The 25,941-nt window shown below is 40.0% G+C and overlaps 2 protein-coding genes across 9 annotated transcripts in view; one reads left to right on the top strand and one right to left on the bottom strand.

The window, feature by feature from the left end:
- Positions 1 to 4,410, top strand: part of LOC144309481 (MAM and LDL-receptor class A domain-containing protein 1-like) — a 41,002-nt gene extending 36,592 nt beyond the window's left edge. Inside the window, exon 4 of the mRNA XM_077890573.1 lies at positions 4,286 to 4,410. The gene's annotated coding sequence lies outside the window, so the exon portion shown is untranslated. The remainder of the gene's footprint in view (positions 1 to 4,285) is intronic.
- Positions 4,411 to 7,904: 3,494 nt separating this feature from the next.
- The window catches only part of LOC144309478 (ankyrin repeat domain-containing protein 26-like), a 110,102-nt gene continuing 92,065 nt past the window's right edge, over positions 7,905 to 25,941 (bottom strand). For 7 of the 8 annotated variants that reach the window (XM_077890567.1, XM_077890564.1, XM_077890568.1 and 4 more), the window contains one exon: positions 7,905 to 8,534. In XM_077890567.1, coding sequence (XP_077746693.1) covers positions 8,352 to 8,534 — 183 coding nt within the window. In that variant the 3' untranslated portion in view covers positions 7,905 to 8,351. Of the gene's footprint in view, positions 8,535 to 21,931; positions 22,049 to 25,941 lie in introns of those variants that run through there. The other variant, XM_077890561.1, reaches the window with a different exon arrangement.

The following is a 25,941-nucleotide window of genomic DNA, read 5'->3' as shown; positions in this document are numbered from 1 at the left end:
CCTTCCCATCTTCCCACTCCCTTGCTCCTGCTTCAGGGAATCACCTCTCAAATGGACTATCTGCCCCCTTGCCTCAGGCTCCGAATTTGGGGGAACCCAGACTCTAATGACTTAGGACATCACCATGCTGACAGTCACACCAGCAGACTATCCACATATGAACACATAGAGTACCTATTCCCCCACCATTCATTTTCTTTCCCTATCATAGGACAGATAAGCCATACACCAAGACCACTCTGATATATATATAGGCTGACAGATTATATGCTATATTTATGCCAGGAAAAAGGAGGAGAACTAAGATTGTGCCTTGATGTATTCTAACCATATTAGTTTAGCTCTAAATATCTTACCTTACCAATGGCTCAAGAGGCATTCCCAGAGTCTCATAATTAGTAGGACAGTCCAGATTCTGCCTCATTTTAGCCTCTGCAGGTCATCATAAATTAGCTTAGAGGCCCCAAGCCTCTGTATGACTCAAGCTGACTTGAATCCTAATTTGTACTATGCAGCAACCTTAGCAATGCCACTTGCATGCTTAAGTCTTTTGCTCTCTTGGCCCTTGGAAAAAACATATTTGCAGTAGCACCTGTCTCTGCCATCCCTGTTTAGTGTAGATCATCAATGGGTAGTGTCCTAACCTAAGAATACAGCCTGATGAAGACTTGGGTCCACCATGTAATGACTATGCACGTCATGAAGCCAAGGGCGGGCTGCCACAGAAGAGGGCCAAGCCATCTTTGAGTTGACTGCCTCATACTCACTGGAGGGCTACCCTGTTGGCCACACTAGATAGAGAAATGCAGGGAATTCTCAGCAGTTTTGAAGACACCGGTGTTTAGACCTCTGGCTTCTTTAAGGGCAAATTGAGGCCAGTGCCTAATATAGTAGCCAGAGTGGGCCTAAGGTGAGCTGAGGGACCAGTCTTTCAGTTCATGGAAAGGACTGTAGTACCTTAAAAGTAGTATTAGAGAAGACCCATGAGGGATATGGATCATCCTTTGATTCTCATAAAATTGATGATTTTTTATAAGACTGTAAAAGCTCTACTTTCTCACTATAAAATGCAAAATTGCATTAAAACAATTGTATAAAAATTACATTAAACATACATCTCTTGGGATCCCTGGGTGGCGCAGCAGTTTAGCGCCTGCCTTTGGCCCAGGGCGCGATCCTGGAGACCCGGGATCGAATCCCACATCGGGCTCCCAGTTCATGGAGCCTGCTTCTCCCTCTGTCTGTGTCTCTGCCTCTCTCTCTGTGTGTGTGTGACTATCATAAATAAATAAAAATGAAAAAAATTAAAAATAAATAAATAAAAGCTGCACTTAAAAAAATACATCTCTGATCCTATCTGATCCTATCACACAGAGGTAACAGCTATTAATATTTGCTCTATTTGTTTCTAGTTTTTCCTATGAATAATGAATATATATTTCTCTCTTTCTCTGTGTTGTCCCTCTGTCCATATATGTGAGATCTAGAAAAAAATATTGTATTTCTGTGCACTTCCTTCTTCTGACAACATACCATGAACATTTTCTTTGAACACAGCACTTAATGGGGGCATAATATATAATCATAATATTTTGTAATTCTCTGTTAGGGATGTATAAGGTTTTTTAATGTTTGTTATGTATAACCTTATATTTATATATATTTCATATATACATGTTTTGAAATCTGCCCCCCCCCTCAGTGTGGATTCTGGGATTCCTTTCTGCAACAAGGGCCAGATATCCATCAGTGGGCAGTGTCTGGGTCATCCACATGACCATGACAAGCCACCTTCTGTGTGTTGATATCTAGCCTCATGGTCACAAGATGACCACAGCAGTGTTGGCCACGTTATAATCGCCCACCTCAAGTGGTTTCTTCTTCCTCTGGTATCTTTTAAAAATGTAAGAAATCTTACTAAAGGCTCCTGCCCCCAACAGTCTGCTCCTCACAGTTCATTGGACAAAACGGGTCACGTGCAATTTCCCAACTCATTCACTGATGCAGATGGAAGGGTAATGATTGGTTTAGACTACGTAAGACACACCTCCCTCTGAGCCTAGGCAAAAGATCATTGGCTCCAAGCAAACAGCGGCATATGGCTGGAGAATGGAACATGTGCTGTGGACAAGAAGTGGAGTCCTCCTGAAAAGAAAGGGGGACTTAAAGAGGAACTATATTCAGGGAGGCAAGAAGCAATTGTCTCCAATATAAATTAAACTTGTTTCGTTATCTTCTCACCTACATTATCACGCTCTCTTCCCCGATAACATTGTCCTTCCTTAATTTACCAGCTAGACACTCCTTTTTAATCAAATGTGTGCTGGTTATCCATGAATCTCTAAAAAGTTAACTGAAAAATTAACATCATAATGATAATGAGTTTAAGGTCTTGCTCTCCTTGGGGGCATTTCTGTTCTAAAAGGCAGTTCTGAAAGATATAATCATCTTCACGATCTATAAGACCAAAGTAGTAATGGTAGTATGGCAGGCAAGAAAGGATTCAAGACCCACTGTGACCCTCCTACCTTGCTCACCTTCCTCACTCTGTTACACTCACACTGGCCTCCCTGCTGTCTCTCCAGGAAGCCAGGATACTTACACTTGGGAGCCTTTGCACTTGACTTCCCGCTGCCTGAAACAAGCTTTCTCTAGATAGCCTCAGGGCTTAATTCCTTGCTTCTTATAGTTTTCTTACCCATATGCCACCTTATTAAAGAGGCTTTCCTTGATCCTCTTACATAACATAGTACCTTCACTTCACTCTGTAGCCTATTACCCTACTTTCCACATATTTGGCACTTATAACCACCTGACATGGTATGTAGGTGTTTACTATCTTTCTCCTAAATAGAGAGTAAATCCTATGAGACTAGAGTTTATGTTTTTTTAGATTGATTTCTTTTTTTTAATTTATTTATGATAGTCACACAAGAGAGAGAGAGAGAGAGAGAGAGAGAGATGCAGAGACACAGGCAGAGGGAGAAGCAGGCTCCATGCAGAGAGCCCGACGTGGGACTCGATCCCGGGTCTCCGGGATCGCGCCCTGGGCCAAAGGCAGGCGCTAAACCGCTGCGCCACCCAGGGATCCCCGAGTTTATGTATATTCATTGTTCGTTCCTCTGAGCCTAGACACAGTGCCTAAAAAGCAGGCATTCCATTGCTAAACATTGATTGAGCTGCATCAGAATAGAAGCCTGATGGCAAGTGATGCAGAGCATTTTCTCATGTGCATGTTGGCCATGTCTATGTCTTCCTCTGTGAGATTTCTGTTCATGTCTTTTGCCCATTTCATGATTGGATTGTTTCTTTCTTTGGTGTTGAGTTTAATAAGTTCTTTATAGATCTTGGAAACTAGCCCTTTATCTGATATGTCATTTGCAAATATCTTCTCCCATTCTGTAGGTTGTCTCTGAGTTTTGTTGACTGTATCCTTTGCTGTGCAAAAGCTTCTTATCTTGAGAGACCACCTCACACCAGTGAGATTGGGGAAAATTAACAAGGCAGGAAACAACAAATGTTGGAGAGGATGTGGAGAAAAGGGAACCCTCTTACACTGTTGGTGGGAATGTGAACTGGTGCAGCCACTCTGGAAACCTGTGTGGAGGTTCCTCAAACAGTTAAAAATATACCTGCCCTACGACCCAGCAATTGCACTGTTGGGGATTTACCCCAAAGATACAAATGCAATGAAACGCCGGGACACCTGCACCCCGATGTTTCTAGCAGCAATGGCCATGATAGCCAAACTGTGGAAGGAGCCTCGGTGTCCAACGAAAGATGAATGGATAAAGAAGATGTGGTCTATGTATACAATGGAATATTCCTCAGCTATTAGAGATGACAAATACCCACCATTTGCTTCAACGTGGATGGAACTGGAGGGTATTATGCTGAGTGAAGTAAGTCAATCAGAGAAGGACAAACATTATATGGTCTCGTTCATTTGGGGAATATAAATAATAGTGAAAGGGAATATAAGGGAAGGGAGAAGAAATGTGTGGGAAATATCAGAAAGGGAGACAGAACGTAAAGACTGCTAACTCTGGGAAACGAACTAGGGGTGGTAGAAGGGGAGGAGGGCGGGGGGTGGGAGTGAATGGGTGACGGGCACTGGGGGTTATTCTGTATGTTAGTAAATTGAACACCAATAAAAAATAAATTAAAAAAAAAAGAATAGAAGCCAATGGGACCTAATCCTGTGTAGTCATCTTTCTGTCATAACTCTGATGCCCACAGTAAGTCTAAGGAGGTCATATTTTCTTTTTCACCTATTTCCCTGTAGGCAAGACCTTCATTTTCCAGGATGCACTGTGTAGCTGTGTATGTCTTGAAATCTGAACAGTATCTATCTCTCTACTATGAAATAAAAGGCAAGTCCCAACTTAAGACACATCCTATAACTTGTAATACTATCTAATTAATAAAATGTGTTTCAATTCTGATTAAAATTTATCTTGAGTGCCAGAAATACTCATAAAAGCATATCTAAAAGCTACAAGGAAATAAGGTAATGTAATTATTCAACAATAACTTAAGAAGTACATTACCATGTGACTTGGAGCTCCCATCTAATGCTCTGGTTGAGACAGATACACACACACACACACACACACACACACACACACACAGAGAGTTTTATTTTTTATTTATTTTTAATTTTTTAAAAATTTATTTATGATAGTCACACAGAGAGAGAGAGAGAGAGAGGCAGAGACATAGGCAGAGGGAGAAGCAGGCTCCATGCACCGGGAGCCCAACGTGGGATTTGATCCCGGGTCTCCAGGATTGCGCCCTGGGCCAAAGGCAGGCACCAAACTGCTGCACCACCCAGGGATCCCCTCCCCACACTGTTTTAGAGACTTTCAGGCAAAATGGTGATTTGAATATGTGGACATAATCACCCACATGAAACTATGAAAAAGCCTATATTTGACTTGGGAAAAGGACACGCTAGGAACCATATAGATGTACCAGAGAGCAGGCATGATTTCTGGTCATTTTGGTGTAAATATGCCAGATTAAAAGAAAGGCAACCACACCACCGTGACAGGGAAGTGAGAGGGAAAAAAACTAAGATAAATAAGAATGAGGTTCCAGCAGAACCTACATCACACTCACTGCCTGTGTGGAGACAGTGATGGTAGTGTATGTCTGGACTCTAGCAGCATCTCTGGGAAGACTAAGGTAGCAGACACCTTCGTGAGCAGCCTTCCTAGGCTTGTGTTATGCTAGCATAGCCCAGTCAGTGCTGAAGGGAGATCGGGGTACCCTGACCTCAGACTTTGACCTCAGAACAAGGGTATCCTTGCCTGTCAAAGAACAGAGCTCTGATCAGCTAACTCTTGGCTTCCTCACAAACTTGAGGAGTACACTGCTCAGCAAATCTCCAGGCAAAGGGGCTCTAGAGTGGCAAGATAGGAGCATAGCATGCATAAGCTGGTCCCTTCTCTGAAAGACTTCTGTAGGTCACCCCTCAATCTCTGATGGCACCCAACCCAGTTCTCAGTTCCATGTATTGGGTAATATATTCTATTTGTGGAATGCTATAGAACTTTCATTTTAAATACCATATTCTCAACTAAATATTCAAGGATGCAGAATATGATACAGAATATCCTCATGTCATGATATATGTTGTATTAAGTGAATGAAAAAGTGCATACATGAGTCAGGGGTATTGGATTACAACTTCACAATATTTTATACATACAGCACACACATAAATCCATACAAAAGTAGTAGAAAGATATACTCCATTATGGTAATAATAACCAAAAAAAATTCTGAAGTTATCTTTATTTTTCTTTCTATTTTACATGTTATGAGAAAAGAAATTTAATTGGCCCTTCATTCCAAATATTTCCAGAACCTATACTCTATTCACCACTGCAAATACCCCAGTCAGAAGCACCATCATTTTTCACCTGGATTAGTGCATTAGCCTCCTAATAGGCCTCCTGGCTTCCATTCTCATAGTCTATCCACTACACAGCAGCTAGAGTAAGTTTTTAAAAATGTGAGTCAGATTCCTCTGCTCAAAACTCTCCGGTGGCTGCATATCATACTCATTTCATAAACCTCTTTATTACTTTACATATTTCTCCTGCTATCATCCTTGTACAGAATCTAGTAAGATAAGATGGGTCTTCTTTCCAGTCTTCAGACTTGCCAAACATCCCCTTCTATTTGCACAGGCTGTTCCTGCTGCCTAGAACACCCTTCCTTTCAATAGCACCATCTTCAAGTCTTTAATGCCTCCTTTCCTAGCAGCCTAGCCATCGCCCCAAACACCCTCTTCCTCCCTCCTGTAAGCAAGATTCCACAACTTACTTTCTTGGGGCCATGTTGCAAAGTTACAGGGAGTGAGATTCTCATAAAGTAGAATGTGAACCATGCCCTCTGACATTGTGAGCAATGTAAAGACCCCACTTTATTTTACTCTCTCCCTCCCCCTGTGAGACTGTCAGCTGCATGAGGGCAGAAATGTCTTTAGCAGTTATGGCTTTCACCACAGTTTCTAGAATAATGCTGGCATGTAGCACCTGCTACTGGATGAATGAATCACAGGATAGTAGGAATAAAAGTGATTTTTATTTTCTTCTGTAAATGATCTCTGTTTCCCCTATTATTTATAAAAACTAGAAAATAATTAGTAAAAAGAAAAATGTATACTACTACTCATTTCATTTCTCTTGCTCTTAGCCTGGAAAGTAAATTTCTTCTGGACTCACACTAAAGAACAACTAAAGAAGATTATCTGTTTAAACTATCATTGAATCAAATACCCAGTAAAGCATCTCTAAGCTCTTCAGTTATTTCCATGGGTTTTCCTCACTCCCACTGATTTTGGTGTAGTTTCTGATCAGTCATGATGGTAGGAGATGACCCAATTTCATAACATCTGAAGCTATTCAATTTTTCTATGATATGATTCCATCATGGGCCAAGTCGAATGGTCCAGCAGAGAGATGCTCTCACATTCTCTTAAAAGGTTATCCTTTGGGTTTTCTTTTAAGATAGTGTTTCTTAGGAGAAAAATTGAAGCTTATATCTAAGGACATACTATACGATGAAACTTTTTCTCTGTTACGAGTCCTCCTACCCTCACACGTGGCAGAAAACATTCTGAAGACTCAGACTTTCAGCTCTAAAAATGTTAATGACCAAGTGCATTTGAACCCATCTTTAAATCTGCTTTTAAGTATTTTTAAAGTCAGTTAAGGTATTAACCCACTGAAAATTTTGATAATTTGCAAAATATCTCTGACCTGACTCTCTGACAATGGTAAATAAAACCAAGCCAACAAACAAAAACCATATATGAGATTCATCCTTTGCCACTCTTTGCTTTATTTAATATTGCAGCAATTTCCTCTGTAATAAACAACTCAAAATCGAGCAAAGACATACCAACCATGGAGGAGAAAATGAGTCTGGTCAGCAGAAATATGGGACCTACCTTTAATCCTTTAATAATGGTCCAGAAAATAATTTATCTCGTGCTGTTATTTTGTATCTGGCAGTTCAACCAAAGACATCATTCCGTCCTTAGGAGGGAGAATCACTTTTACTCTAGCCTCGGTGGATAGCTTTATATAATTTATATAGTTTTTAATTTTGGTAATAGCAACTAGCTGGCTAAGGCAATAAGCCCTTTTTAACAAAGACTAAATAAAGAAATCTCTCATATTTCAATTAACTAACTGAACCAAATCATAAAGAGCACGACTGTTTCATTTCATTTGGCTGTTGCTCAAAGAATGTTCACTCAAAAAAGTTTCATTGTTAATATTTATAATGTTCACACTAACATAAACATTATAACTAATACTATAATGTTCATACTAATATTGGAAAATTAGAAAAACACAAATCTGAGATAGAAGGGCCATCACACCAACTAAAACTCTTGTTTTTATTGAATTAATGGTGTTGTCCTTGGCTTTTTACCTCTAGAAATGTGGCAGGTGCCAGGCAAGCAATGGGTAGGAATGAAAGATGGTGTGTCATACAAAAGTACACATGAGTGGTCCCATTTATTTAAAAATCTTGAAATTATCAATAGTCTCACTGGTTGTATGTTATGGCTGCAGATTTTTTAAGTATACAGGTGATAACACTATTTTCAATACCATATATATCATTCTTGCAAATCATAGTAGTCATTGAGTAACAATTGATAAATATAATTAATCTTTTCTTAGGACACATAATGATTGTGTATGAGAACATCATATAATTGCCCTCAATTAGATATAAGTTTCAAAAATTATTTGTAAATTCTATCAAAAGTCCATCCCTCTGATCAACTCACAAGTACATATAATTCTTACAAACACTTGCATGTACTATATTATTTTAAAATTAGTAATAATTGGGATCCCTGGGTGGCTCAGCAGTTGAGCACCTGCCTTTGACCCCAGGAGTGATCCTGGAGTTCCAGGATCGAGTCCCACGTCGGGCTCCTCGTGTGGAGTCTGCTTCTCTCTCTGCCTATGTCTCTGCATCTCTAATGAATAAATAAATAAAATCTTAAAATAAAATAAAATAAAGTTAGTAATAATTATTTTAAATAACCCATTATAGAAATTATTTCTAAGAGATTAAACTTATTAATAATCTAATATTGTGAAATTCTAAATAAAAACATCTTTCTACTTGTCATTTGGTCATCCATATTCATAAATTTCCAAATTTCATGCGCACTTTTTTTAAATTTTCTTTTTTTTTTAAATTTATTTATGATAGGCACACAGTGAGAGAGAGAGAGAGGCAGAGACACAGGCAGAGGGAGAAGCAGGCTCCATGCACCGGGAGCCCGACGTGGGATTCGATCCCGGGTCTCCCGGATCGCGCCCTGGGCCAAAGGCAGGCGCCAAACCGCTGCGCCACCCAGGGATCCCTAATTTTCATTTCCGCATCTCTGAGAGCAGGTTGTGTCACATAATGGATGATATGAAAGTACCGCACACTAGCTTAATAGGATGCCTTTTGTTCTCCTTCCCAGTTGGAGCGATAAAACATAAAATGATGATGTTTCTTGTAATCGTTGCTTCTTGAATTCAATGAACTATAGGAACAGACACTGTTTCCCTGGCTCACTAACTAGGTTTGTCGTATGATATTATACCTGGCCGAAAGTTGGTTAACTATATTCCAGGACAGATGGGTCCCCGGTCCCACACGCGAGGGTACTTAGCACTTCGCCTGGCAAAAAGCAAGCTTTCAACCAATGAGAACAACTGCCTTCTTTGGCATGAAATATCTGAGTATGTGGCGCAGATGCCGATCCTGACTCTGCTAATCTCCTTTATTAAATTCCTGTCCCCAGGCCCTTCTCTTTTCTGGAGGCGTGCTTTGGTCTAAAAAACCCCCTTTACCCAGAGTAGCCTGGGAGGTTGCAACTATCTGCCCCCCTGGGTGGGGGGTGGGCGCGCGCACGTGACCAGAGTAGACAATCCCAGCTCTTTTGCCTACAGGCAGGCGATGCAACTGCTTCAGAGCTTCTTCCCCAGGGAGAAAGCTAAACTGGACTTCTGAAAGCAGGCCCTTGCCTAACGCCTCCCCGTCCTACTCAGCTTCCCTGACTCAAAGCTTTTCCGTGAGAGCACACCTTCAGTGAGTCACTTCTACACGAATCACAAGAGCTTCTAGACAGCCCTGCCTAAGAGCATGTTTGCGCAGGTTTCGCCTGGGTGAGGTTTTCTACTGGTGTCTACAAGAGGTTTGGCCAGCATCATCGTCTGAAAACAACCAGTTGAGCCTTAGGGAACCAGACCTAGGGATTTACACGGCTGCCCTCACGGCCTCAGGGGGAAACAGATACGTAAATGAACAATCACAAATTAGTAAAATGCACATAGATGAAGGGTGCTAAGAAATACCGGAGAGAAGAGTGAATAATGATGCTGGGAAGTCACTGAAAGCTCTGTTGAGAGAGTTAAATTTGGGTTCAATCATGAAGACATGAAAGTGGCTGAGATTTGCTCAGGTAGACAAGGGGTAAGGCTGAACCAGAGAGAAAATGTCATGTTTAGTTAAAAGAGGTTTGAGAAACATGTTGTGTTCACAAATCTGCACGTAATGTGCTAAGAGGGAATAAGTTGCAAATTGGTACAAGATGAATGTGTGTCTGTGCATATGCACATACATAGAATTACATAGAATTTTCGATCAATTACGTGATGGAGAACCGGAGAAAGATAAGTAGGAAAATGACATAGATTTCTTTAAAAAATTTTTAAATTAATTATTTTAGTTTAGGTGAAATATGGATGAGAAAAAAAACTCAAAATGTATAACATGATATAAACATTTAGTTAAAGAAGATTCTAGCAACAATATAGAGAATGTAAGGGAATGGAGTGGATCTGCAGGAGGAAAAACCATTTGAACGATGGGAGTAAAGGTGCCAGAAACTCTGCAGGCTGGGAGGATGCAGGCTCTAGAGGAACTGGTCTGTAATTAAATCTACTTATACACTCAGATGTGTTGGGGTCATTCTATTTCTTGCACTTAGTAGGTAAGTAGGCGGAAAGCCAGACCCCCTACATCTTTCAGGATAGGTCAGAGAGTATGGGACTCCACGTGAGAAGGGCAAAGAAAAATTCTCAGTCATCCGTCAGGTCCTATTATCAGCAACAGGATCCCTCTGTGAAAAAAAAGACATTTGTCTCTCCAATGGGGTGAATGTTTCTGAATCTCCAGCTCTGTGAAACCATTCCCACGCAGTTGATATCTTCCATCTTTTCTTTATATTAAAGGGACTTGTATTCTTTGATTTCTCTGTAAATCACCATTATGCTTTTGACAGGCACACAGCAACCCATTACAATATCCCAGGGAAGAAGTGATAAGGGTTAAACTAAGACAATGATCTAGGGAAGGAGAAAGGGATGGGAGGATCACGATGGGGCACTGAAAGATTTATGTGGTAAAAATAAAATAAATGCAAACTGGCTATCCTTTGGAAGTAAGATAGGCTAAAGTAGAAAATACCTATTTATGCCACCTTAAAAATCTTCATGCTCAGAAATGTCACAGTGTTAGCACACTAAAATAATATTAAATAGCTTCTTGTTTGTTAAACCACAAAAGTGTATCAGTTTGCAAAACTCAATTCGAGAGAGGCAGATAAGGAAAAGGGAAATAGAGAGAGACATAAACAAAAGCTATCTTCCTAAATCATAAAAGTAAGATATGAACATTTAGCTAGGTCTGAAAGCTAGGAAAACAACAAAAAAGGTGTCATTTTTCTCTTGTAAAATTTCATCATTAAACTCTGGGTTTGCTAACTATGGCCATGAATCATAGCTACATGGCACTGATGCTACGCTACTCTAGTCTCCTCTGGGAGAGGCCACTATGCCATTGTGTTATGACAGCAGGTCTGAGCCCAGCCAACATTGTCTAAACATTGTCTTAGGCATCCAATGACCCATGCCCTCCTGCCAAAAATTCACAGGCTCAGCTGTGAGTTGTATCCTCCTGTAAGCAAGTTGTTAGTGACTTATCTTACTAGGAGGGAGGGAAAAGGAAGCAAAGATACTCCCCCTTTGACCAAGGGAAGTGCCTGGCAATGCTTCTTCTCCTGAATGCACATGAGTGTAGACAGATCCCCTTTATATGGGACGTCTGGGTGGCTCAGTGGTTGAGTGCCCGCCTTTGGCTCAGGGCATGACCCCAGTATTCTTGGATCCAGTTCCAAGTCGGGCTCCCTGCATGGAGCCTGCTTCTCCCTCTGCCCGTGTCTCTGCCTCTCTCTCTAGGTCTCTCATGAATAAATACATAAAATCTTAAAAAACAAAACAAAACAACAAAACAAAACAAAACAACCCAGATCCCCTTTATAGAGCCGGTACACCCATCCCCCAGCTCCTGTGCATAAGAGCTCACAGCTGCCCTGCCTCCGGATAATTACCCAGAGTCCCCACTTTCCAGAGAGAAATACTTTCTAATATGACTTAGGTTCCAGGACCCCCAAAGATCAGGACAGAGCTGATTGTTTTCCCCTGAGAGCACATCCTTGCTTGACTCTTTTCTCTTTCCTATTCTGCTTCCCTCACTTCCCTGATTTATTTATTTTTTTCCCATTTGCTTCCTGAAAAGCACTCTTACAGTAAATCACTGAGACCCAAATGTCTCCCCCAAGGCCTGCTTTTAGGAAACGTGACCTAAAATAAAAGGCTTAACAATAATATGGCTGACCTAAAATAAAAAATTGGCAACTGAGATTTTCAGCAAAATAAGACAGGGAGAACACTATTTGGTGGTAATATTCATAATCCTAACAATACTGGCAAAAGAGAAGAGATGCTTATATTTCATTAGGTCTCAAGATAACATGATGGTCCAACAAAGAGGAGTTATGTAGTAATTATCCGTGACAACAGCAACATCACATCAGCAAGGCAGACTAACAATTACATGTTGTTTTCCTTTGGAATTGTATTGACAGTAATACAACACTTGTACCACATCGTTCTATTTGTATGCCATTAAGTATGTGACCTTGAAAAGAAGTTGCTTAATCTTTCTGATCCTCAGTTTCCCTATCAGCAAGATAAATTTAAAATGCCTTCTTCCTGTAATCATCATGAATATTAAATGAGAGGCTCCAGCAAAGCAATTAGCATAACACTTGGCTCTCTCCAAATATTAATTTCCTTCCACTTTCCTACCATGTCACCATCAATTAATATTTCTTTTTAACGCACTGGCTGTATTGTACCGTAATCAACACTAAGATTTAATCTAAGTTTATTCTTTTATCATTGTTCAAGGTGATGTGATCAGTATGAGAGATTATTTCCCATGCTTCTGAGAACAAATTATGGGAAACTGACAGGATTAGCTCATTTACTATAGTGGATATTTGTGTTTTTGCTTGCCCAGCATATCTCTCTCTCTCTCTCTCTCTCTCTCTCTCTCTCATGTTTATTTAGTGCTGGCAGCATGCTAATTTTTCCCTGGGGAAGTCCCTCTGTATTTCTAAATTTTTATTAAAGATGGTCTCCCACCCATAGGAGGGCTGGGCATCTGACTCAGCTGAACCAATCAGATGTATTTCCCAAAACTGTTTGTCTTGAGTGACCACAGGATGCAAAATGGTTGACATTTCTTCCTCATCACAGTGATGCTCTGAACAGAATTCTCATTAGTTCCTGCTCCTTGATCTCTCAAATTCAGCTCTTCTTTGAGAGGCCTTTTATTTCACAATCTACTTATCATTTCAATAAATGGCTTCTACTGCTGTTAGCCAAAGATAGTCTCTGTTGCCTGCCACCAAATGAGCCCTATAAACAGTGATGCTTAAATTTTAAAAAAAATTCAAGAATTTCAAATAAATCTTTAAAGATGGACTTAGGACTTTACATTCTAAAGTGGAATGCTTTAAAGCAAAGAAGAAGAAGAAGAAGAAGAAGAAGAAGAAGAAGAAGAAGAAGAAGAAGAAGAGAAGAGAGGAGGAGGAGGAGGAGGAGGAGGAGGAGGAGGAGGAGGAGGAGGAGGAGGAGGAGAAAAGAACATTCTCAATTTTATTTGAAGGGATCAATATCGCGGTTATTCATAAATATATATGTTTTATATATAGGATCATTTGCCAGTTCTGACACCAATGGATGATATATCTTAATTAAATATGTTTTACATTAGAAATATATTACACATGATGATAAATTTCAGATAACCCGATGCCACTTTCATGTTTCACTTGTGTTTTAAAACATATGCCCCTTCTCAAACTAAAAATTAATACAATAGCAGATTATAATATCCCTACTAATATATTAGCAGATTCAGTATTCCGTAAGTACTAATGATATTATCAAATCATAACTAAATTATGGTAGAATAGGAGAGTATCCCAGAACTTCTGATTACAGATGAATCACTATAAAATTAACAATGTACTATCCCATAGAGTATGTTCTGGTATCTATTATTTATCTGTCAAAGGGGAATTAATAGGGTATCCCAGATCCTGAGTCACACCAGGATGATTCTCACAGCTCAGGGGAGTATCCCTTCTAGACATACCTTCTATCCATCCCACACATATTATTACCATATTGCTGTCCCACTGCTAACCTACATGCAAGTATGCTTAGACTCGGTAGGCAAAGAGACCAGAGTCTCTATGGAACTCTCAGCAGGGCAGCTCCTGGTCCAGGGAAATGTAAGCCCATGGTATTCTGGAGATCAAGTGCAGGTTCCCGAGGTGCCGCGACATTCTCAGGACAGCGCACTTTGCTGTTTAGCCACTTAGAGCTCCAAGTTCTCCTCCCCAGTCCCTATGTTACTCTATCTCCCTCAGAGAAAATACTTCAGGTCAAGTCTGTGCCATTGCAAACTCATGCATCTATTGAACAGACATTTATTGCTTGGTGGTAATGTGTCAGGCTCCCAGCTGGACTCAGAAAAACAGTGGTGAACAGAACCGATGAAATCCCCACTTTCACATTTGGATGTGAGTGGCTGGGATGGGCAAGAAGCAGGTAAATAAGTAGACTAACTAGACAATTCCAGATAGCCATAAGCACTAGGCAGAAAATAAGGAAGGTGAGTTGATTGAGAGGGAACCATTTGGTAGTGACAGGATGGTTAAATTTAGTTTTGGTGATTAGGAAGGGTCTTTCAGGGGAGGTAGCCTTCTTGTCCTATGACTGTGCCAAAGAACTATATAAACAGATTTAAATTTTGTGAGAAGAGCAGAGGACATCAAAACACACCCGCAATGTACTGGTTATTATAGGGCATGTGTCCCATCGGCCTGTACCCATCTGAAACACACAACTACTGCTATTTGAAATGTCAGTATCTAGGATATGATATCCTCCTCCGTGCCCACTCCTCATTTTTTTTGTTGTTGCAATTATATTAGCTTAAAGGAACTGTGTATCGAGATTTAGCCTCCAGATTCTTACCCAAATTCCTACAAAGTAGTAATATTTGAATGAGTAGAAAAAAAAAAAAAACCCTTAAGAGTTGTCTTGGTCTCCTGTGAGCTTATCTTTATTGCTGGATATTCTAAGACAACGATTTCATTTTCTGTTTCTCTTTTTGATGAGGAATGATCAATGGTTTTTCAAGTAAGGATTTTAAAATAAATGAAAAACAGCTCCTTTCTCTAAAAATTAAAAAACAAAATCTTGAGCAGCCCAGGTGGCTCAGCGGTTTAGTGCCGCCTTTAGCCCAGGGCATGATCCTGGAGACCCGGAATCAAGTCCCATGTCAGGCTCCCTGCCTGGAGCCTGCTTCTCCCTCCCCCCTCTTTCTCTCTCTCTGTCTCTCATGAATAAAAAAATAAAATATTTTTAAAAAGTAAAAAAAAATCTTATTCAATATTTATTTCTTTAATGGCGTTTCAACATAGTATACTATAGTGTCAAGAGGAAAATATCTATTGCCAAGGTAAAGTACATGGCGTGTACTAATACCTTATGGTTGAAAGAGTGAATATATGTGGTTTCTCATTCAGACTGCCCCCACCCCACTAGTTTGACTTAGACAAATTCTTCATTCCCTAGAGACCACCAGCCTGATCACCTGGAGAAAGAGAGGTTACATCAGATGGTCTATAAGGTCATGTCCAACCCTACAATTGTATGACTCAATAACTCAGCTGGCTATTCCCGATGACATAGTTAAAATGACATTGACTTTAGAGCCTACATTTCGAGACTGGGTACCTATGGCAAGATAAAGCATTCAAGGAGCCAAGCTGGCAATGGGACTTGAGAAAGGCAAGTGGAAGCAATGCTGTTGCTGGCAAAGACCCAGGTTTGGTTCTCCATGCCACCTCAAATCATTCCAGACCAAGCTCATAGTCACAGAGACCCAGAGACCAATACTCACTTGGGAGAATTCTTTAAAAAGAAGAAAAGCACTTCACTAAAATACTACCCTACCTGCAGCTTTGTTCTCAGATGGACCTGAGGTCAGAACCTGTGCTAAAGGCTAACCCAGATCTCAGGAAGACATCTAAAAGCCTCAATCTCCACATCTATAAAACAGAAAATAAAAACCGTATTTCCCTCTTTGAGTTTTTGTGAAGATTAAATAAAATAGTGATTGCAAAGCACTTAGTATAGTATCTCTTATTATTCTTTTTCTTAAAGATTTATTTATTTATTTATTTATTTATTTATTTATTCATGATAGACATGGAAGGAGGGAGGGAGAGAGAGAGAGGCAGAAACACAGGAGGAGGGAGAAGCAGGCTCCATGCTGGGAGCCCGATGCAGGACTTGATCCCAGGACTCCAGGATCACGCCCTGGGCCAAAGGCAGGCACCAAACCGCTGAGCCACCCAGGGATCCCCATCTCTGATTATTCTTAGGAATTTTTATAAACCTCTCTGACCTTTGGACATAAAAGAATCTGCACTCAGGCTCACCTACACCATGCTTTGGAAACATTAAATCATTCCAACAGCAAGTCAAAAGAATTTCTCAGCAGGTAGCAATTTACTTCCTTGAAGTTAAATTCAAATGTTTTATTTTATTAAAACAAGCAAAACAAAGGTAACAAGGTTCTATTTCTGCTTTGTAGCTGAACATGTGTATGAATGTAATTGTAGTTGTGCTCCATAAATCTGACAGCCATTTTCAAACTTGATTGGTAGAGTTTATGCAAGTGTATGCAATGCACATTATGCTGTACTCTTTCAGTTACAAATGATATATAAATACAGGAGGATGAAAATTTAGAGAACCACTCGGAGACCCACAAAACACCAAAAACAACTTCAATATATAGACTACAAGCCTGGAATACCCACAACCTTGATGTTTATCATTGGTCATGCTGAGCAGGCAAGCCTTTGCTTTCTGATCTAATCAACTTCAGAATGATTGTGAAGCCAACAGCTGTGTCAGAGCAATTGGAAAAATAGATTCAGAACAAAGGGGAAGACCCATCTCTCTAGGACATCTCCCTCTGGAACACATGCTAAGCTTCAATGGAATGTATAAATATTTCATTCACTATTTTGTACAACATTACTCCTATGATTTATATGTCCAACCCATTACTTTTAAAAGAACATTGACATACCCTTTGAACAGTGCCTCCTCTAACCTCCCTCTTCCCTTACTTAATGAGCTTAGGGGGATTAGAACCCTAAGTAGAATCTTTGCCTGTTCCATATAACATCACAGGTATATTTATATACCAAAATATAAAGTCATTTACTTTCATTTTGTAGAAGTGTAGCTTCCCTTAGGACAGCTGTTATCTGGGATATTTTCTGTTTTGTGTTTTCTTTCATGATATTTTGAGAAGGACAGAGGCATGAGGAGGTACTGAGATATTGTACTTCCTATCCCTATTGCATCTGAAGGGAACAGGAAGATAAATAAAACGACAGGCATGTAGAGGAAGAGTGGGAAGAGGAGAACTGGTTGACCCTGCTAGAAGGAGCTGCAGGTCCACAAGCTGGCTTGCTTTCACAACCTCACAGTTGGGCCAGTGGCTTCAAGGACACAATTGACCAGATAGACATGGCCTCCTTCAATTGCTGATTCCTATCTTTGCAAATTTTAAGGAATTCTAGAGTTTAAGTGGATTGGGATCAATGCAATTTATGATTAAGCATGTTTTGGTGATTTTTACTTTCTAATAATGTGTATACTTAAAAATCCAGAAAGATGTGGGCCAGAACACTACTCAGTATCTTTCAAGTCAGGAAACACAGGATTTAAAATATATTATTTATGTTTTAATAGTAAGGTAACACAATTTTTGCTAACCTCCAGACAGTTGAAATAGCTAAAAAATTAAAACAAGGGGTCAACAGTTCACCCAGAAAAAGACCACAATAAATAGTCTATTTTTTTTTCTGTTACCAGATGTTTTGGATATTCTCAAGCAATCCCGATCCCCTAAATAGAACTCGTCCTTCACTGATAAGGAATAAATGCTTTAGGGGATCCCTGGGTTGCACAGTGGTTCAGCGCCTGCCTTTGGCCCAGGGCGTGATCCTGGAAACCGGGGATCAAGTCCCGCGTTGGGCTCCCGGCATGGTGCCTGCTTCTCCCTCTGCCTGTGTGTCTGCCTCTCTCCCTCTCTCTCTCTGTATCATGAATAAATAAATAAAATCTTTAAAAAAAAGGCGAAAAAAAAAAGAATAAATGCTTTGGGATGGGTTTTTATTTTTCTCATTCAATGACAGGTTCCTTTTTTTTTTTAAAGATTTTATTTATCTATTCATGAGAGACACAGAGAGAGGCAGAGACACAGGCACAGAGAGAAGCAGGCTCCCTGAAGGGAGCCTGATGCAGGACTCGATCCTGGGACCCCAGGATCACGACCTGAGCCAAAGGCTGACACTCAACCGCTGGGCCACCCAGGCATCCCAATGAGAGGTTCCTGCTCCAGGAGGGATCTGCTCAGTCTGCCCTCATTCCAACCTTGCCCCCCATCCTGCCGCCTGTTAGGGAGGGGACCTGGTACACAGATTATGCTTCCCAAGTTCTTGGGTCTGCTAGCTTCTGCCTGGGTTCCAACTGAGCAGAGACTAGACAGCAAAGAAAAGGAATATATAGGTTATCCCCTCCTTCTTCCCTGCCTTCGGAGGCTTCTCTATCAGTAATATGCTTCTCTGTAGTTTCAGTTTCAGTCGACACCTTTCTGGAGCTTCAGCTGCATAACTTCTTCCATTTGCCCCCAGTCTAGGGGTGATGGTGGCTAATAATCTCACGGAGCTTGCTTGGCTTCTCAGTTCGTCACCCCTGGACACGATCCCCTGAAACACATTCCTTTTTGTTTTAATAACTAGCATGGATTCTGTGTTTCTGGCTAGCCTCTTCCTGATATACCTCCACAGTAATTTATAGACTGTTACCTTTTCTTTAGTTCATTCAACAATTCTAGAGCATCTAAATGTAGCAGGTACTGCTTGAGTGGCTAAAAGTACAGCAGCAAACAAGGCCAACAGTATGCCTGTTCTTGTGAAGCTCCATAAGTTTCATGAAGACGGACAATAAACAAAAATATAAAATGACAGATAATAATATGTAAAATTCAGAGGAAGAAGGCTAGGCAATGTGCGGATGAGAGACTGAGCACTACTTTAGTTTGGAGAGTTACAGGAAGCCTCACAGAGGAGGTGCCATTTGAACTGAGCTATGAAGGACAAGAAGGGACCAGCTATGTCACAAAGAAGAGACGGAGCACTCCAGGTAGAGACAGGGAAACTTGGGCAGGAAGAAGTTTAGAATAGTGGAGGGACAGCGAGGCCAGAAAGGAAAAGCTCCTCCTGAGCAGAGGTCAGGGATGGAGGTAGAAGACTGGTCATGGAGATAGGAATTTGAACTTTATTTTTCTAAGTGGGATTAGAAGCCATCAGAGAGTTATAAGCAGAGGTAGGGAGCATGATTTAATTTATAATTTTAAAAATTTACTCTAACTGCTTTTGGGAGAGTGGATCGAGGGAGGGCAGGAGGGGAAGCTTCCAGGTGAGTCACCTCTATTACCAGGGTACCTATGATGGTGGAGATTGGGCTAAGGTGGTAGCAGTAGAGAGGGAGGCGATGTAACTGCTGTCAAGGGAGAGTGGATGGGATTGCTGATAAATAGAATGTCAGAGTAAGATCAGGAAAGAATAATGAAGGATAATTGTGATTTTTTTGGTTGACCAAATAGATGGATACGTAAACCAAAAATCATTCTCGATCATATTTCTTTCATCTTACTAGAGTTAACATTCTTCTCTTGAGAAGTATTCATACATAAATGTAAACCTGGTATTTGTTTCATTACCCAGCATTTTATTTTGAAAACTTTCAAGTCTTTGAAAATATTACAAGGACATTACTGTAAACACCACAGGTTCCTTTTCCTATATTCACCAGTGTCAATATTTTGCTACATCTGCTTATATCATTTTCCCTCTATATATCACCCACACACACACACACAGTTTCACTAAAACACTTAAAAGGAAGTGGCAGACATGACACTTCCCCTCTTGATTATTCAGCACATATCTTCAAAGAACAGGACATTCTCCCATAAAGCTGTTCTATTTTCACTCCCAAGAATTTTTACCTTAATGTGAAATTATTATCTATCATATAAGCCCTCTTCATATTTCTGTTTCCCACAAAATTGTTTCTTACAGCCCTTATAGAACCTCCTTTCCCCTCAAAATCTGCTATCCAATAAAGAATCATTCATTTTTCATATCACTATTGTCTCCTTAATCTAAAATAGACCAGTCTTTTTTTTTTTTTTTTTGAAGAGTCTAAGCCAGCTACGATGTTCCTCAATGGAATTTTTTCTGCTTGTTTCTTCAAGATTGAATTAAAGACAAACTTTATTTGGTGGATTACTACAGAGATGATATTGTGCCCTTCTTAGTGATCAGCCAGGAGGTGCATGCTATTACTTGGATCCAATTATGGGTCAGATAAGTTTGATCACTTGGTTAAGATGGTGGCTTTTTAGTTTTAATCAATAGAATCTTAATAGCCTTCAACCAACTCATGAAATTAGAGAAATATCTCTTTGCTATTTCAAAACATAACAACAGTCACTGCACAGAATGTTCATAAAAATGTCCACTCCCTTGAAGGTGGATAGCTCTCTCTGGAAATATAGGGAAACCGGTAACAACAATAGTGAAAGAAGACTGTATGTGTGTCACCTGTCTTAAACAAGCAGCCATAGGTAGTTTCTATTATAAATAACTCTTTGGAGAAGAGTTAGAACATAGCATGACATGAATGGAAAGTGATGTGCAGATCTAAATTTAAATGATCACAGAGGGACACCTTGGCAGCTCAGTAGTTGAGCTTCTGCCTTTGGCTCAGAGCATGATCCCGGAATTTTGGGATCAAGTCCCACATCCGTGGGGAGCCCGCTTCTCTCTCTCTCTGCCTGTGTCTCTGCCTCTCTGTGTGTCTCTCATGAATAAATGAATAAAATCTTTAAAAATAAATAAATAATAAATGATCACAGAAAGTGGGTTCCTCCATGCATAATGCCAATCCTTTGCTTGAAATAAGTGCCACGGGCTAATTCCATAAAAGAAAAGTCATATGCAAATATTTACACAAAACGGTACACTGGATATTCTCGCACCTGTTCTCACAATTAATCCTCAGGTTGTTTCTTCATACATGTAATTAAGATTCAGAAAGGCTCCCTAAATTTCAATAGTTCAAATTCTCAAATTCAAGTCTCAAAATTAATTCTCAATTCTCAACGTTAATATGTTCCAATTTACCATTGGAATCTATAATAAAGTTACTCTAAAATACATGTACTATCCAGAGTGGGGGTGAATGGGTGATGGGCACTGAGGGGGGCACTCGATGGGATGAGCATTGGGTGTTATTCTGTATGTTGGCAAATTGAACACCAATAAAAAATAAATTTATTATTAAAAAAAGAAAATGAGTAAAGAAAAGTGAAATAAAACAATTTTTGAATTCCTAATTGACCCAACAGACAATGGTTTGCTCAAAAACCAGCAACCAAGTACTCAGCGATCACAGCTTATGAGTAAGTGAGATGAGGGCCCTACGGCATGAGAAGGAGGAATTGAGAATACTCTGTTCTGAGGAATGTGTATTGTGTGTGAAGCCTGTGAGGGCACTCGGATTCTTTATAAATGCATCCTGCAAACTCTTTAAAAAATAAGAAAAGAAGCATAATCTAGATACTAAGGAGGGAGAGAAAATGCAATCACAAAATGTTGAATTAAAACCAAAGGAAGCAGGAAAACACTGGAAGACATAAAAATAAACAAAGAACAAGGGCAATAACAGACAACAGTAACCAATATGGTAGATATTGATCTAACTATACTCAGGATCATGTTAAATATCAGTGGTGTAAATATGCTAATTAACAGCCATGTTAAGACACTCAACATCACCCAGCATCAAGGAAACGCAAATCAAAACCACAATGAGCTACTTACCTCATACCTGTCAAAATGGCTAAAATGAACAAATCAGGAAATGGCAGATGTTGGTGAGGATGTGGAGAAAGGGGAGTCTTTTTCCACTGTAGGTGGTAACGCAGGCTTGTGCAGCCACTGTGGAAAACAATGCAGAGGGTCCTCAAGAAGTTAAAAATAGAGCTACCCTATGACCCAGAAACTGCACTACTGAGTTTTTGCCCCAAAGATACAGATGCAGTGATCACAAAGGGCACATGCTCCCCAATGTTTGTTGCAGTATTATCAACAAAAGCCAAACTATGGACAAAGCCCGAACGTCCATCAACGGATTAATGGATAAAGAAGGTGTTGGGGGTGTGTGTGTGTGTGTATGTGTGCGTGCGCGTGCACACACACACACACACACACACAGAGCGAGAAATATTACTCAGCCATGAAAAAGAATGAAATGTTGCCATCTGTCATGCTATGGACAGAGTTGGAGAATATAATGCTAAGGGAAATAAGTCAGTCTGAGAAAGACAAATACTGTATGATCTCACTTATGTGGAATTTAAGAAACAAAAGAGATGAATATATTTGAAGAGAAAATAAAAAGAGAGAAGTAAGAAAAGAGACTTTTTTTTAATAGAATTCATTTATTTATTCATGAGAAACACAGAGGGAGAGAGAGGCAGAGACACAGGCAGAGGTAGAAGCAGGCTCCCCGCAGGGAGCCCGATGTGGGACTTGATCCCAGGTCTCCAGGATCACACCCCAGGCTGCAGGCGGCACCAAACCGCTGCATCACCGGGGCTGCCCAATCACAGTTATTTTAAAGTCCGCATCTGGTAGTCACTGAAGGTTGGAGTAGCTGTGCCAATTTGCTAAAATCAGACAGCAATGAAATTTGCTACATCAATTGGCTCTTCCTTTCATGAACAGTTCTCTGTAGGATATGGTGCTATTTGATAGCATCTTACCCGCAGTACAACCTCTTTCAAAATTGGAGTCAGTCTTCTCAAACCTTGCTGCTGCTTTATCAACTAAGTTTATGTAATATTCTGAATCCCTTATTGCCATTTCAACAGTCTTTACAGATTCTTTCCCAGGAGTAGGAATAGGTTGCGTCTCAAGAAATCATATTCTTTTTTCATCCATAAGAAGCAACTCACTATCGGTTGAGGTTTTTTTCCCCCCACTTTTAAAGCCATCATTTTTGGCATTAGTACTTTTAAAAATTTTTAAGTTTTTGCTTAAATTCTAGTTGGTTAGTATGTGGTGCAATATTGGTTTCAGGAGTAGAGTACAGTGATTCCTTACTAATGTATAACATCATGTGCTCATCACAAATGCACCCCTTAATGCTCATCACCCTGTTCGCCCATCTCCCCTCCAGAAACCATTAGTTTGTTCTCTGTAGATAAGAGTCTCCTGTGGTTTGCTTCTCTTTTTTGTCTTCCCTTCCCCTATGTTCATCTGTCTTATTTCTTAAATTCCACATATAAGTGAAATGATATGGTATTGATCTTTATCTAACTGACTTATTTCATCCAAGTTCTATTATGAGATTGCAGCAGTTCAGTCACATCTTCAGGTTCTACCTCTAATTCTAGTTCTCCTGCTGTTTCCACCCCATTTGCAGTTATTTCCTCCACTGAAGTCTTGAGCCCCTCAAAGTCATCCCTGGGGTTTAGAGTCAACTTCTTCCAAATTCCTATTTCTGTTGATATTTTGAATGCTTCTCACGAATCACAAATGTTCTTAATAGCATTTAGCGTGGTCAGTCCTTTCCAGAAGGCTTTCAATGGACTTTTCCCACATCCATCAGAGAAATCAGTATCTATGGCATCTATAGCTGTATGAAATGTGTTTCTTAAATATTAAGCCTTGAAAGTTGAAAATGACCACTTGATCCATGGGCTGCAGAATGGATGTTGTATTAGAGGTAGAAAAACAGCATTAATCTCACTGTACCTCTCTGTCAAAGCCCTTGGGTGCCCAGGTGCGTTGTTAGTGGGCAGTCATATTTTGAAACGAATCTTTTTTTTTCTGAGCAGTCAGTTCAACAGTGGACTTAAAACATTCAAGAAACCATGTCATAAATATATGTACGGTCATCTAGGCTTTGCAGTTCCATTTATAGAGCACAGATAGAAGGGATTTAGCATAATTCTGAAGGGCCCTAGGAATTTCATAACAGTAAATGAGCATTGGCTTTGGCTTAAAGTCATCAGCTACATTAGCCCCTAACTTAGAGAGTCAGCCTGTCCTTTGATGCTTTAAGGCCAGACATTGACTTCTCTCTAGCTATGAAAGTCCTAACGTCCACTATGAGGCTGTTTAATCTACATTGAAAATCTGCGGTTCAGTGTGGCTGCCTTCATTAATTCTCTTTGCTACAACTTCTGGATACCTTGCTGCAGCTTCTGCATCAGCACTTGCTGCTTCACCTTGCACTTTTATGTCATAGAGATAGTTTCTTTCCTTAAACCTCATGAACTAACCTCTGCTAGCTCAGACTTTTCTTCTGCAGCTCAACTAATTAATTATTAGGGCTTTTTTTTTTTCCAGAGCAGTTTTTGAGTCACAGAAAAGTTGAGGAAAAAGTAGAGATTTCCCACATACCTGTCTCACCCAAAACACACACACACACACACACACACACAGAGAGACAGAGAGACAGAGAGAGAGCCTCTCTTACGTCAAGATTTTCCAGCGGGCAGGGGAGGGGGGCACTTGTCAGAACTGATGAATCGACACTGATACATCATTATTACTCAAGGTCCATAGTTTATATTATGATCCACTCTTGGTGTTATACATTCTGTGGGTTTGGAAGAATGTGTGGTAAAATCTATTTGTCAATATAGTATCATACAAAGTATTTTCATGACATTATTCTTGTATCCCGGGGATAAATCCCACTGGGTCATGGTGAATAATCTTTTTAATGTATTGTTGGAGCCTATTGGTTACTGTCTTGTTGAGAATTTTTGCATCTGTGTTCATCAGGGATATTGATCTATAATTTTCCTTTTTGTGGGGTCTTTGTCTGGTTTTGGAATTAAGGTGATGCAGGCCTCATAAAATGAGTTTGGAAGTACTCCATCTCTTTCTATCTTTCCGAACAGCTTTGGTAGGATAGGTATGGTTTCTTCTTAAAGTATTGATAGAATTCCCCTGGGAGGCCATCTGGCCCTGGACTTTTGTGTCTTGGGAGGGTTTTGATGACTGCTTCAGTTTCCTCCCTGGTTATTGGCCTGTTCAGGTTGTCTATTTCTTCCAGTTCTAGTTTTGGTAGTTTGTGGTTTTCCAGAAATGCGTCCATTTCTTCTAGATTGCCTAATTCATTGGCGTAAGTTTTTAACATCGTTTGTATTTCCTTGGTATTGATGGTGATCTCTCCTTTCTCGTTCATTATTTTATTAATTTGAGTCTTCTCTCTCTTCTTTTTAATAAGGCTGGCTAATGGTTTATCTATCTTATTAATTCTTTCAAAGAACCAACTTCTGGTTTTGTTGATCTGCTCCACAGTTCTTCTGGTCTCTATTTCATTGAGTTCTGCTCGAATCTTTGTTGTCATCTTCTGCTGGGTGAAGGTTTCATTTGCTGTTTCTCTCCAGCTCCTTTAGGTGCAAGGTTAGCTTTTGTATTTGAGTTTTTTCCAGTTTTGAGACGGATGCTTGTATTGTGATGTATTTCCCCCTCATGACTCCTTTTGCTCTATCCCAAAGATTTTGAATGGTTGTATCTTCATTCTCACTAGTTTCCACAAATCTTTTTAATTCTTCTCTAATTTCCTGGTTGACCCTTTCATATTTTAGTAGATGGTCCTTAACCTCCACCTGTTTGAAATCCATCCAAACTACTTCTTGTGATTTCGTTCTAATTTCAAAGTATTATGGTCTGAAAATATGCAGGGGACAATCCCAATGTTTTGGTATCGGTTAAGACTTGATTGGTGACCCAGTATGTGGCCTATTCTGGAGAAAGTTCCATGTGCATTTGGGAAGAATGTGTATTCAGTTGTGTTTGGATGTAGGATT

Source organism: Canis aureus, unplaced genomic scaffold, assembly GCF_053574225.1.
Source record: "Canis aureus isolate CA01 unplaced genomic scaffold, VMU_Caureus_v.1.0 NW_027326412.1_RagTag, whole genome shotgun sequence".
In the NCBI taxonomy this organism is placed as follows: Eukaryota; Metazoa; Chordata; class Mammalia; order Carnivora; family Canidae; genus Canis; species Canis aureus.
Note: the sequence above shows the minus strand (reverse complement) of the source record. Positions and strands in the feature narration are given on the sequence as shown.